Source organism: Tupaia chinensis, unplaced genomic scaffold (genome assembly GCF_000334495.1).
Source record: "Tupaia chinensis unplaced genomic scaffold, TupChi_1.0 Scaffold000503_1, whole genome shotgun sequence".
NCBI classification, from domain to species: Eukaryota; Metazoa; Chordata; class Mammalia; order Scandentia; family Tupaiidae; genus Tupaia; species Tupaia belangeri.
This window is the reverse complement of record NW_006160015.1, coordinates 982,024-996,991: the sequence shown is the minus strand read 5'-3', so window position 1 is coordinate 996,991 and position 14,968 is coordinate 982,024. Positions and strand designations below refer to the sequence as shown.

At 42.3% G+C, this 14,968-nt stretch overlaps 1 protein-coding gene and 1 pseudogene across 2 annotated transcripts in view; one reads left to right on the top strand and one right to left on the bottom strand.

The window, feature by feature from the left end:
- Window positions 1-14,968, bottom strand: part of DZIP1 (DAZ interacting zinc finger protein 1) — a gene marked incomplete at its 5' end in the record, with an annotated part of 62,544 nt that overhangs the window by 19,221 nt on the left and 28,355 nt on the right. Inside the window, 5 exon segments of one of the 2 annotated variants that reach the window (XM_014590935.2) lie at window positions 3,376-3,435; window positions 10,071-10,127; window positions 11,242-11,298; window positions 12,317-12,365; window positions 13,044-13,184. In XM_014590935.2, coding sequence (XP_014446421.1) covers window positions 3,376-3,435; window positions 10,071-10,127; window positions 11,242-11,298; window positions 12,317-12,365; window positions 13,044-13,184 — 364 coding nt within the window. 2 annotated transcript variants of the gene reach the window in all.
- The window catches only part of LOC102481730 (mortality factor 4-like protein 1), a 1,359-nt pseudogene continuing 465 nt past the window's right edge, over window positions 14,075-14,968 (top strand).

Genomic DNA, 14,968 nt, shown 5'->3' with positions numbered 1-14,968 from the left:
ACGTTATTTATTTTAATTTCACCAGAGAGGGACAGAATGAGACAGAGAGAGAGAGGGAGAGGGAGAGGGAGAGAGAGAGAGAGAGACAGAGAAAGTAAGCTGCCAGGTCTAGGACTTGAACCGTGGTCGGACATGTGGGAGTCCAGCGTCCTTAACCACCACACAACCTGTCAGCCCTCTCAAGGACAATATTTTTAAGCACTATTTCTCTTCATCTATAAGGCTCATAAACTCATTTGCCTCCATAAAACAAAGAAGGCAGTGTGGCACAAAAGAGGGGGGATTACCACCCCTGAGGAGCTTGGGGGAGGCCCGACAGCTGCTTAGCCTTGCTAGCTATGGGGAGGTGGACCGAATGTCCAGGGTTTACGGTTTTTTAAGAGACATCAGAAATTAGGATATTCATGTGAAGTGTTCTGATTTTCAAATATTGGCAACCCATTGTAAAACAGGCGCTATCACGGAGCTTGAACACATCAGGGGCTGTGGAATGGGTTTAGCCTGCGGGCATCCATTTGATGCCTCAGCTGGTGGCAGCCCTGGTTAAGGCTACTGGAAGTATGAGGAGCATCAAAAAGTTCCTGGAAAATGCTTATTGTGGGGCTGGCCCTGTGGTGCAGCGGTTAAGTAAGTGCTGTGCATTGGGAGCCAGATCCTACATGGCCAACCATGGTTCAAATCTTGGTCCCAGAGGCTTGAAAAAACATGCCTCCTGAGTGTATGTGTGCCCAAACTTCTGATGGGAGAAAGGATTGCACACTTTACTTGGGGTTGCTTTCTCCTCCCATTCTATTTTGTAATAAAAAAGAAAAGCCATTATTACAAAAAGCTGCACATGGATTTCAACTCTTGTAGGAACACCAAAATATACTCATACTTTAATTCTATTTTTCCATGAACTTTTTGAAGCCCCCCCCCAATTGCTAATGACCAAACCAACTTCTCATTCTTTCTTTGATAATGGAACAAGGATAATAGAACAAGGCTAAGCATCTTAAGAGAGGGCGACAATACACTTCAGCCTTATGTTCATCAGAATACTATATTTCCCTCAACAACCTAGTATATCCGTATTGTTTATTTTTAAAGAATTATTTCGTTTTATTTATTATTATTTTTTAATTTGCTACAGGGCATGTGCCCTCACCAGAAAGAGACACACACACACAGAGGGAAAGTGAGAAAGCAAGACACTAGGTCTGGGAATCAAACCACAGTCGGCCATGTGGGAGTCCAGTGCCTTAGCCACCATGCCACCTACTGGCCCCTTTATTGTAATTTAATGTAGCTACACTCATGTTTCTGAAACATGTTTCTAAACATATTGGAAGTGCAGTTATAAAGAAATAAGAAAGATGAAGCAGCTAACATAATACTTTTCAAAATCAGTGACAACTATGAACAATCACCTGGATAGGAAAACAGAAAATCTTAAACTAAATAGTCTATGTAATATATAGAAAGTAAGACAAACTGTAAAGATGCATGAAAGCAAAATAAACAAACCCCATGAAAAATATTTAAGAAGTATAATAAGTAATATTACAAGACAAAGACTTAAAAATATACATTATGTAGCTATTATATGCCTGATTTAGTCAATTCTCAATTTGTAGCCTTGTTTTAAAAAGTGGTAAAAATCTAGTTATAAGATTTAGAGTTACAGTATTTAGAGTTTATATATTAGAATATAAATTTTACTTCTTTTTATGCCAAAAATTAGAACATTAAGCATTAACAAATTGCTTTCTTCTAAAGATCTCGAATAGAGGGACCAGCAGATGGTGTAATGCTTATGTCGCTTGACTCCCACATTGTCAATGGCAGTTCTAGTCTTGAATCTGGCAGCTTAAAACTCACATGGGGCAGGTATGCAGGAGAATGGAAGGGAAGGGATTGTGGCATGGCCATCCCTCTTGAAGGGTGATTTATTGCTTTCTGTCTCACTTTGTATCTCCAGGGAGCACTTGCACCCTACAGCAAAAAAATCTCTTTAAAAAAAAGAAAGAAGGGCTGGCAGGTGGCATGTGGTGTGGTGGTTAAAGACTCTGGACTCCCACATAGCCGACCGTGGTTCAAGTCCTGGACCTGGTGACTTGCTTTTTCACTTTCCCTTTCTCTCTCTCTGGTCAAATTAAAAAATAATAAGAAGAAGAACAAATGCAATTAAATAAATAAATATTTTTAAAAAGAATTGATATAGATATATGGTAAAATATTGTAATTAATAAGGAAAAAAATTATGATGAACTGATTCAAATATAATTGTTTTCAGGATCCAAGTCCAGCATTAGAAAATACTCCTTATAATAATAAGAAAGTTTTTAATAAAATTCTGAAATTGATAGGAAATAATTTTAGAATTGTCAAATAAACGAGTAAACCTAATAGTGTTCATTATCTCTCCAAACTTGTAACAGTTCCCCAATTTCTCCATGAAGATATTATTTTACATATAAATATTCCACATCCAGAGCTTAGACATCATGCTTTTTCTTGCTATTCAAGATAATTTGGAGGGGCCAGCAGGTGGTGTGGTGGTTAAGGGCACTGGACTCCCACATGGTTGACCATGGTTCAAGTCTCGGATCTGGCGGCTTGCTTTCTCACTTTCTCTCTCTCTCTCTCACTCTGTCCCTCTCTGGTCAAATTAAAAACAAATAAATAAAGTTAAATAAAATAATTCTTGAAAAAATAATAATTTGGAGGGCAAACAGGTGACTTGGAGGTTAAGGCGGCTAGATCCCAGATTGCCAATACCATGCTTTGAGTCCCAGACCCTGTAACTTGAAAATCACACTGGGCATGTGTGCATGCATGGCCAAAATTTTGAGAGAATAATGAAGAAGGGATTGCAGCATGGTCATCCTCCCCCCCCGGGGGAGGTGATTTCTTATTTTCCCTCTCTCTCTGTCTCTCTCCAGCAAGCACATGTTCCCTATAGCAAAAAAAGAAAAAAAAAAAAAGAAAAGAAATGGCACTTTACACATTCATTTCAGATTCTGGGTATGTGAAACCAATATCTTCATATCATCTGATATACAATGCATGAATGTCCGTCCACTTGTCATCTGATCAGAAAAATCTGATTTAACATTTTTTCCCCAAGTTCCCTGACACAGGAAATGTCTCATACGTCTGCTTGCATAAGATTATACTGAACAGGGGTACATACAACCGAGCATTAGGGGAATAAGACAATACAATACTTTATATCGGTTGAAAATGCAACCTACATGTCTAAATGTCAAACCTAAATGTCTTTCCTGAGTTTGGTACAGTATGATTTAAATCAAAGGCTCCTAGTTCAAAGGCTTGGGTTTTAGCATAGAGGGATGATCTGTGCGGGAAAACCCTGATCAAGACCTTTGTTACCTTTTTCTTCCTCTGAAAGTTCTTCTATTGGTTCCAGTATGTGCGACGGGAATGCCTGGTCTAGTAATGAGGAAAAATAAGAAGAGGACAAACAGGGCAACAGCAAAGTGAAATTAGTTTCCTTTCAGACAATTTTGAAAGATATGATTCCATGGTGTTTTAATCATTCCTAAATAGCAAGAATTTAGGGAAAAATACTGAAGCCGTTGCTTACATGTGGTTACTTTTCCATGCTCTTTTCTATGTATTTGCCATTAGCCCCGCTCTTAAGGAAATTCTATTTTTAAATAATTACAGTGTTTCACTCATCAACTTTGAATCTTTTATGACGTAAGGTCACAAAAGTCTTTTCACTTATAAAATATTTTGATCAGGTGACTCAATAGAAAATCGGTGAAGTGATCTCAATTGCAGGGGAAAAAAAATCAAAAGGCCCTGGGGTTCTCACTTCCCGTCTGCCTCAAAACTAATCCTTCGACTTCAAGACACAGGACCAAGTAGGCTCAGGGTAAGAACAGGGTGACAGGTCAGCAGTAACACAAAGGCCATACTTAGATGCCTCTGCAACCACCAATAGCATTCCAAGATCTTGTGCTGCTTCTGGAGAGCCACCAGGGCATGACCTTGGGCTGCAGAAGGCCTGACCCCACAGGTGCACAGACAGAGAAAGGCTCTTCTAAATCTCCCTCCAGAACAGCAACTGTGTTCAGGGGAGATGAGGTCCTTGGGTGACTTTCCCCAGGGAGATGTTACATGTATATACAAGAAAACTCACTGGCAACATGAATAAAATCAAACCCCATCCTATTGCTGGAGGGAACAGTCATTCACGGGGGAAGGTCAGGTTTGGTCTGAAAGTTTGACAGTGGTGGTCAGGGACAGTCATGGAAGAATGCAAACTCAGCTGGTCTGGCTCGCATGGTGCACGACTCACTCACCCTCAGTGTGGAGACCAACGCAAGCCTCCTCCCCACCTCATTCTCCACCTTCACTCCCAAAGGCAGAAGCCATTTATTCTACCACCAGCGGGCGGTGGGCCAGGGTACCAATTGAGTGGTCACCAGGTGGCCAAGCATGGATCTTAGGGCTGCCTAAGTATCTTAGGTTTAATACCTCCCCATTTAAAGGTCTGGTTTTTAGTTTACTAAGGGCTATTTCTGGGGGCAGTGGTTAAGGCCCTCTCCCACATGGCTGACCATGGTTGGAGTCATGGACCTGGCAGCTTGAAAATCACGCCAGGTGCATGTGACTGAGTGCTCATAATCCTGACAGAATGGGGAAGGATTTGTGCAGTGGCCATCCCCCATGAGGTGGGAGGTGATTTCTTTCTTTCCCTCACTGTCTTTGTCTCTCTCTGGCAAGCACATACAACCTATGACAAAATCCTTTAAAAAAAAAAAAGAGTCTTTCTGGGATTCTACTCAGACAGATGATAGACAGACAGATGGAGAGATGATTGAGACATAGACATAGATGTACTCAGGTATACCTAAACAGGCTTTCATAGCGTGGCCACAACACAGCATACCTAACATCGGCCATACGGGAGAAATGCATTTCAAACTACTTCAAACGCACTTTCAGAACACCATCTACCATCAGGTAGGCGACCACTGTGAGTTCGAAACGTAGACACAGTCCCATGATGGAGCATTTCAACCCCTCTAGGAACCACAACCTGGAACACGAGAACTGCCTTTTCACATTTGCTATTCAGCACTGGGATTTTAAAATCACACAAAGCAGCTGCTTTCCTAGTATGGACTGCAGAAGACAGAGCTCTGAGGAAGACAACTAATGTCAGTGTTTAAAGTCATACAGTTTGAATTTTACTGTACTTTGTGACAATGACAAAAATAAGAGTATGGAGAAAACTTTGATAACATCTTCCTGAAATTGCCGCACACACATTTCTTAGCACTGCATTGCAGGGATATTACTATGACCTGTTTTTCTAGAGGCAGGAGAAACTGCTAAAATTCTGATCACTTCTCATTAGTGGTGCAGAGGAGGAGTTCTGGGGGAAGGGTAGATCCCTGTAACAAGGGCTGGGGAAGTGAGGCTGTCCAAACCCAATTCCCCAGACAGGCAGGCGATGTACTGGATGGGGAGAGAGAGGCCTGACATTCTCATGCTTTGTGAATTTTAGGTCTAGCCTCCAAACATTCCAGTTCTTGTCCTGAGCTGAGAGCTCCAGGGTGAGAGCTGAAACACTCAAAGAATTAAGGCTCCCTTGAACTGGCCAGAGGCTTCCAGAAAAATCCTGGTCGATCTCCTACCATTACCTCCGTTAGAAAGGCTCCCAGGCTGCTAGTCAGCCTTGCCCTTTCTCCCTCTGGTTGCTTTTCTGCTGCACGTCATCATCTCTGCCCTAGAAGCTGACACTTACCTAGTGCTTACTCATTGGCTGGTAACTCATTCGGTCCTCACAACAGGCCACCGAGGTAGCCAGTGCTATTCTCCCCTTCTGGCAGGCACAGAAACCAAAGCCCCTAATTTCATGAGACAGCCGTGGATGCAGCTGTCTGTTTCCAAAGACCAGGCTCTTGGTCACAGAGCTAAAAGGCCTCCCTACTGGTGCTAGCTGGGCTCATCTTCCTCGCTTCTCCAATGGCACCACTGCTCACCCACCACTGGAGTACACTTTTTGACTATTTTTGACTCTTCCTTAGCCCTGGGTCCAATTGCTTCTCAGTCTTTCAGCCAATTCCACCAAACATTTGCTGTGTTTACCATCTCTTCTCAGACTCACCACCGCAACCTGATTCCTCAGTGGGGAGGGAGATTGGAACTTCCCTGCAAGATGCCCACATCTGTTTGCCTATGCTCTGTTTCTTGGAACATGCTCTGGTCAGGCCATGCTTCTGTGGCTCAGCTCTCCAATTCTGCTATGTCTAGCCTAAAGAACATTCAGCAGTTACACACTGCACAAAGGACAACAGGCAGCTGTAGTCTAGCATTCAATGGCTGCCACCAATAGTCTCACCCAACCTTCTTTCCCTGAAGTATCTTCTGCATCCCCCTGTGGTTGGCCATGTAATTCATTGGCATGGCTAATTCACATTGAATAATTTTCTGCTACCTATTCTTCTACTGTTTGCTTTGCTAGGATGCCACCTGACACGCTTCTGACTCAACTTGAATGGCCAAATGTCAGCTGCTCAAGTCTTCCCAGAGTCCCTCACATGGAGAAAATCTCTCCCTTGCCAGCACCATAATTATAAGCCTTTGGACTCCTTTGTAGACTCCAGTACTCCTTGGGGGAAGACTGTTCGGATTCATTTGTGTCTCTGCTATGCCGAGGCTAGGCCTTGCACGAAACTATCTGTCACTGTCTAGTGGTCCATAAAGGAAGGCAGACAGGACATTGCTGGAGAAATGCCACAATCACAACTGTCATATTAAACTCTTCTCGAAGGGACAAGAGTTCACTAAAGACTCTCCTGAACACTTCTAGGATGTAAAGTTAGGACATCAGCCACATCCAAATGTTTCCCGGGACTACATGTGGGCATGCCACCTGATCAAACCCATTCTTTCAGAGGCTCCAGTCCCACTGCAGACTTCCTTTCAATAGTCCCATCCCATTTCTGCAATACCATCTCAGCCATTAATACTCAGAGGGTTGGCCACCTTTCTTCCCACGAAGAGCCACACACCAAAACTCTAGAATACACCACCTGCCAGCTCTTAGATAACAAACTATTGCTTGAATTCAAGTGCTGTGTTTAGTGTATCCCCAGATATAAAATATTTACTCTGGGAATAAAATATAAATATAATTATATGGCCTAATATAAATGCCTCTGCCTTTAAAAATCAATTATGACATATTTAAGTTTTAGGAAAACTTTCCCATTTTTAATTTCTGGTGTTTATGGTCTTTGTTCTAGCAATACAGAGTCAGGCATCCATAAACTCCTCACAATTTATAGATCAAATTAAAGGAGCTCTTTACAGGTAGGAAGAACTTTGGAAAAAGTGATTATTTTGTCTCCTCACTGCTAAAAGAAGAGGGACGCTTGGCCTGGCCATTCTCAAAGAGGGCCATGCTATTGGGCCAGGCAACCTGAGCAATTGGTGTATCAATTTAACAACAAATTATACTTTAGCCACAGCTCCATGAGCGACGTGCTTTCTGGTGGTGAAAACAAAAACTTCTCTGATATTTTTAACCAGGAAAAACTTGCAGTAGTGAATGGCAATCAAGCACGATCCTTTCTTTGCTCCAGAATCCATCTCACCGGCTGCTGTAGAATGGGAACTTGCTGCCTGTCTCGGTCAGCTTGTGTGGCAAAGTCAGTCACTGGGGAGTTCCCATTCTTAGCAGACCCCATCCCGGACAGAAATGCTGGCAATGTTGGCTCATGACAATTGCAGTGGAGTCCCTTCCATGAATGTCCCTGGCTGAAGAGAACAGCCCACCTTCTCCTTGGGCAGTTCATCCCTGATAACAGACCCCTGAACTGGGGATCGGTGACCTGTCCCTTATTTCAGAGGAGGACAGTTCTGGAGTGCCCATTTAGCTTGACAGCTCTAACGTGGGATCTGCTGAGCCCTTTGCCAAGGCTGCATCTGGGCCCTATGTCACCTTTGCCCAGTCCTGCTCCTCTCAGTGTTGTCCGAGGGTCCTCCTCCCCAGGAAACCTCCCACCTGTAAATCTCCACCTCGGACTGTTTCCCTGGGAACCCAACCTAAGACGGTGAGTAATCATGATGATATTTTTGATGGCAAGGAACCTCATCAAGCTTTGAAGTGGAACAAAAGATGGAGGGTAAATGGGCTAATTAACATTCTGCAATACATGACTGACCTCCCCTGTCCCCGCCACACTGGGGAAGTTGCCATGGCTGGAGGTGGGGGCGTGGGGGAGGTCAGTGAGCCCTGGCCAGCTCTCCTAGCTCCTGCCCATTGAGAAGCTCACAAATCAGCTTTGATCCCAATCCAAGGGCTGGGGGCCCTTTGCCAGGTCTGGTTGGCATTTAAAACGAGCATTTCAATCCCAGCAGATTCCAGGAGGGGGGCGTGGCTCAGGCACACAGTCCTGAGACAACCGGGGCAGGGTCTACATGGAACATGTGCATTAAACATACAGACGCGTTAGGACCCTCAAATTAACCCAGACAGCTTAACACATCTACTCAATGTATCTTTGTGATCAACAAAAACACACAACAAAAAATATCTGGACCTTGTGCAATGTCATTCGGAAGGCTAACAAAAACAAAGCAGAAGAGATAAAGTGAAAGAAATTAAAACACACTGATGAATATAAAAGAGAAATAGCCAGTAATGCCTTACATAAACAACACTAGGGGCCAGAGAATGGTGCACCAGTAGCACAATGCTCTGCAAGGCTAATCACATGGGAAGGTCCCAGGTTCGTGTCCAGAGACCTCCCTGAACACAGCAGGCACATGTTTGCCCATGATCTGGGGTTGGCTGGGGGTGGATCGAGGCATGAGGTTCTTGTCAGAAGTGCTTCTCTTTCTCTCCTCTCTCTGACTTATTCACTCACGGAAGAAATAAATAAACATTTTAAAAAGAGAAAAGAAATCAAATCTAAAAAATGGAGGCAACAGTGAGATTTGAGACCTGATATAAAATGAATAGAGACTGATTGCCAGAGGTAATTTTCTCGTGTATTCAACATTAAAGTGAACGTATACATATCCAACACACGTTTTATGTGTGACTGGTCCAAAGAGAAAACTCCCACATGTCCTAGAATTTGTAGATAATAAGAGCCAATATATGGAGAATTTATACATTGCATATTGCGATGACATTCTCAAAACAACTGATCCACTTGAAATCATCTTAGGGGAAAACAATGAGGTGCAATAACCACTTCATGAGCCAGCCATAGTAGAAAGAATCATGACTCGAAACCGTCATGTATAGACCATAACACTTCTGAAGACAAAAAGCCCCACTACACTGACCAGTTAGACCATGGGTTTAAGTCTAATCCTTTAAAATGCCAGAACAAAAGTGGAAAAACATAATTGTAATATTCCAGAGCATTTGTAGATAAGACAGGACATAGATGGCCCTCCTCCCATCTTATTTCCTTCAGAATATACAGCAGACCATAGGAAAGTTTTCTCTAAAAACTGTAAGCATGAAGAGTGAAGTGTGGCTACAAATACGCACTCTATCTACTGGATCATGTTGATAACATCCCCCTGGTCTGATCCAACAGCCAAATCCTGGCAGCGATTTCATCCAGTGGTTCCTACTTACTTCTTGTGGTTCCTATCACTTCTTTCTTTTTCTAGTTTTTCCCAGCCAATCGTTAAAACTGTTTGTTTTCAGAAGGTGACTTGCTGCTACCCTGAAAGTTATAACAACAACCACATATGCCCAGCGGCATGAGCTGCTTGGCTGCTCTAGTAGCAGGTCACTCTCATTCTGACCCAGTGCCTACTCCTTTCCACAAAAATCATTAGTAAAGGACCCTGTCAAGTTAAAATCTCTATCTTTGGGTTTGGCACCATACACAATTATGACTTTGGTAGGTATTCGGCTTACAATAATATTACATATCAAGATTGCGGTTTTAATAACTGTTTTGCAATCATTAAAATGTTTTATTTTGCATAATTACACCCACAGAAGCACTTTAAGTTAATAAGTTATCTAACTCGGTGGAAACTGCACATAAAACACTCAGACTATTAGAGAAACTTACCGTGTGCCATCGTTAGACATGATTTAGCTTCCAAAGACTGTGGGACTGGGGCGCTGGCTGAAATACACGAAAAGGGAAATACAAGTTTCATAATAAAAATGTAAGCATCTGAAAAGAACACTAACCAAATACTCCTCAAATTGTCAAGATACATACAGAGCATAAAGGACACATTTTTAAATGATGAAGATATTATACAACTAACCTGAACCAATATTTTTAACAGCTTTATTGAGATACCAAAATTCACTCTCTGAAAACTTATGGTTCAGTGGTTTTTAGTATATTCACAGAGCTGTGCAACCATACTATCTAATCTTCGAACACTTTCATAATTACCGCCCAGAAATACCCAAACCCATGAGCTGTCATGCTTTATTCTCCTCGCCTCTCCAGCCTCCAGCAACAATTATTCTATTAATACTTTCTGTCCCTACGAATTTGTCTTTTCTGAGACCACCTAGCCCATGAAGCTATTACTTAAAAAAAAAAAAAAAAATCTGTAGCCTGGGCTAGATGGCACAGTCTGTAGCATTCTGTACTACAGTGCTGGAAACCACATGGCTGACCATGGGTTTGGGTTCCTAGGTTGACCTGAAAACATATAGGTGCTTGCACAGGCACACAAGATCTTGAGGAGCTGGAGGGCTCAGGAAAGAAGGGGGTCACCACATCATGGGACCCTATCAAGGATCCTTTTCCCTTTCTCTTGTATGCATGCACAAACATTCTCTAACATGAAAAATAAAACAAAACAATCTGTCAGTCTTACTCCATAAAGGTTATGTCTTTGATTTACTACTGAATTTTGACAGCTCTGGGAGATGGAAAGTGGGCTGAGCTGACCAGGAGAGTGGACAGAAAGAACACACATGTTCAAAGGCTGCAGTCTAAACTGGATTGAGGCCAAAGAATTTCCAGTCATCCTTTTACCAGACAAACTGCAAAATAATGGGTATGGCTAACTAAAATCAGCACAAAAGTCTGGCGGATATTTGCAATCTTGGGCTTTGGAAGTAGGTCAAAACCAAGAATCAAAATAATTATGTTCTCTCTAAACACATTGGTTTTCAAAGAAAAGTATCTAAAAATAATAAATAAGTAAAAGTTACGTTTTGCTTTAGCTGTTTAAATATGCCTTTAGAACCTTGAACTTATTATAGAAACTTACTGGGTACAACTGGGGCAGCTGGCTTAGATTCAAAAGCCTGCCAGGCTGAAGGATTCCCTAAATGACAAAAACATAAGTTAACAGAAATCACAAGGTATGGATTCAATTTTGTTAGCCTTTATCCTAATTTTTCCTTCCCCTGAAAATTAATAAATGCAATTTGCCAAGACATAGCACTTCACCCAATCGAGTAAATGCTTAACCTACATGCTTTTAAAACTCCATTTTTGCTAAGACTACTTTACAGTCAAACATTTATAATCTCTAAGTAATCATATAAGTATCCCTTCATACCTAAACTTTTGCTATTCAAAAAGAAGTTCGCTGGGAGAGAGACCAGGCAGAAGGCGAGTGTTCAGGCCTTACTGTGAGACTAAGCACTGTGGCTCTCAGTCTTCCTCTGGTCTAGCTCTTGAGCGATGCAGAGATGAGCGGGCTGTCACTGCTACCGTCAGTAGGTTCTGTGTACCCTCGCCATACTTAGAATAGACCTCTAACCCCCAAACTACCACAACTGAGCCAACGTCGTATTTCAAAATGATTAAGAGTTTAATAATAATAGTGAACACCAGTGAATGCTTAATAGTTGCACTTCACGTGCATTATCCCACTGAAGCATTATAATGAGCCTATGGTATAGTTTAGAGTCCATATTTCCTGTTAGAGCTAAGGAAACTGAGGCAGACATGCACACAAAGGTACGAAGTGCCAGAGGTAGGATTTGAACCCAGACTGTTTCCAGACTCTGTGCTGGTAATCATAGCTCTGTCCTATAGTATATAAATCAAGAGATGGTTACTGAGCAGGTATTATGTGCCCAATAGCATCCTGATTAAAAGGATTCAGACCATTAAATGATCGTTTTGATTTTTACTTTTTTTTTTTTTCAACTTTCTAGCTCTAGAACTGTGGTAACAGTTCTCCCAAATTAAATAACTGAGGACAGATCTCCTGTATCAACAAGGGGAATGTCATCTCAGCACACACCAACCAGCAGGGCCCACGCTCTCCCAATGCCGAGTGCAGGTAGTAAGAGAGGCCTGCTTGCCTCTGCACTGGGGTCCTGTACACTCACCTTTGGGTTCACCGACACCATTTACTGGTTTACTGGTAAATTCTTTAATCTGCAAAGAAAGATAGTCCTAAAGATGCTTGTTTGAAACTAGATAGGGACATACTATTTAATGAACAGACATGGTTGTTAGTAAATTAACCTTTACACACATGGACTTTAAAAGTACAGAGGCAATAGTTTTATGAAAGCATTTGAATTTGACTGCTTCTCAAAGTAATTAACCAAAGAAATTCTTATCTGTCTTTAGATTTGTTCTAAATTCTAACTAAATACATCTGCTCTACAGTATTTTTAAATACCTTTTCTAAAAATATTTTTGGGACCAGCAGTTAGCGTAATGGCTAAGTTGCTGGATTGCCATGTGGTCAACCACCGTTCGAGTCCTGGACCCAGTGGCTTAAAACTCACGCCGGGCGTGTGTGCGTGCATGCCCAAGATTCTGAGAGAAGAATGGAGGAGAAGGGATTGCGGCATGGCCATCCCCCCAGGGGGTGATTTCTCGCTTTCTCTCTCTGTTGGGCGAGTGCACGTGCCCTGTAGCAAAAACCTCTCCGAAAAAAAAAAAATTTATTGCATTGACTTTGACAAGCAATCACATGGGGAAAGGATTCTATCTTCTTTCCCTTCTATAACTTATAAATGCTCTGCACTAAAAAGCTTGTGTGCATTCTTAGATCAATCACGCTGCTTAAAGGAGAACTTGGCATCAAGCTGTGGCCACACATACCTGCCGTCTCTGAGTAATTATCAGCTCATTCTTCTCCTGCAGCCTCTGCCCTAGCTCTTCCATCCTTTTCTTGTAGAAAACATTACTTGTATTTAGATCGTCTATTATGGAGGCTCGAAGTTTGTCTATATGTAACTGAAGCTGAAAAAAATATAAGAAAGGCATCAGTCAACAAGCCACAAGTAAAACGTCTTAGTTGCACAGGTTTTACGTACCAGCCCTGCTTTCTTTGCTGGCCTTTTGCTCTCCATACACGTCAAGTCACTGACAAATCTTCAGCTCATGGCCTATCAAGGCTCTGGCTGAGTTGGGTGCTTTATCTCCATTTCCAAGGACCTCATGGCTTAAGATACACTGATAATGTGAGCAGCTGTGCTAACTCAGGAGCATTATGTGAAAAAGTGATTCCAGGGACCAGCAGGTGGCGTGGTGGTTAAGGCACTGGACACTCCCATATGGCTGACCAGGGTTCGAGTCCTGAATCTGGTGGTTTGCTTTCTCACTTCCTCTCTCACTCTCAACGTCTGTCTCTCTCTGGTTAAATTAAAAAATGAATGAATAAATAAAATAATTATTTTAAAAAAAAGTGATTCCAAGGGCCAGTAGGCGGTGTGAGGATGAAGGTGCTGGACAACCGCATGACCAACTACTAAGGCCAACTGCCACATGGTCAAACCTGCTGGCTTTCTCACTTTCTCTCTGGAGAGTGCACATGCCCTATAGCAAATTAAAATAATAATAAATAAACTTAAAATAAGTAATACTAATAAGAAAGAAAAAGAAATAATTGCTTCCAGAGGGAAGCCATGACAAAGAATCTAGGCTCCCAGGCTATGCCTCGCACTGCCATATAGAATTTCCACACAGTCCCATCCTTCAAACATCCACATATGCCAGCCCAGCTTAGATGGGGATTCCCTGGGCCAGCGAGTATAATTTCATTATTTTTATATTCTCAACAACTAGCACAATTCTTGGTTCTTGGCAGGCTCTCAAAAAATGTTTGCTGAGATTTGACGCAGAGATGGGTGGAGTAGAGAGTAGGGGGTGGTAGTCGGGGGTGGTGGGAGAAGGAGGAGGCAGCGAATCACTTATAAATGGCACCGAAGCAGGATCCGAAGCCTAACTTTCAGGAGGGTGAAAGAGTGCTGTGCTTTCAGGGACTTCTTTATGAAGCAAGATGTGTGAAAAGTCTCCATAAAGGATAAGCAAGTGAAATATTTTATACATTACAGTGATTGGAATAAAAATTGGGATGAATGGGTTCCAGAGAGCAGAGTACTCAAGTACGTGGACACCAATCTGCAGAAACAGCGAGAACTTCAAAAAGCCAATCAGGAGCAGTATGCAGAGGGCAAGATGAGAGGGGCTGCCCCAGGAAAGAAGACATCTGGTCTGCAACAGAAAAATGATGAAGTGAAAACAAAAAAGAACAAACAGAAAACACCTGGGAATGGAGATGGCGGCAGTACCAGTGAGACACCTCGGCCTCCTCGGAAGAAAAGGGCCCGGGTAGACCCTACCTGTTGAAAATGAGTAAACATTTATAAACAGAGGTGAAGTTAATGTAAAGATTCCCGAAGAACTAAAACCATGGCTTGTTGATGACTGGGACTTAATTACCAGGCAAAAACAGCCCTTTTATCTTCCTGCTAAGAAGAATGTGGATTCCATTTTGGAGGATTATGCAAATTATAAGAAATCTCGAGGAAATACCGATAATAAGGAGTACGCTGTGAATGAAGCTGTGGCAGGTATAAAAGAATACTTCAACGTCATGCTGGGCACTCAGCTGCTCTACAAGTTTGAGAGACCACAGTATGCTGAGATCTTTGCAGATCACCCTGATGCGCCCATGTCCCAGGTGTATGGAGCACCTCATCTACTGAGATTATTTGTACGGATTGGTGCGATGTTGGCCTATA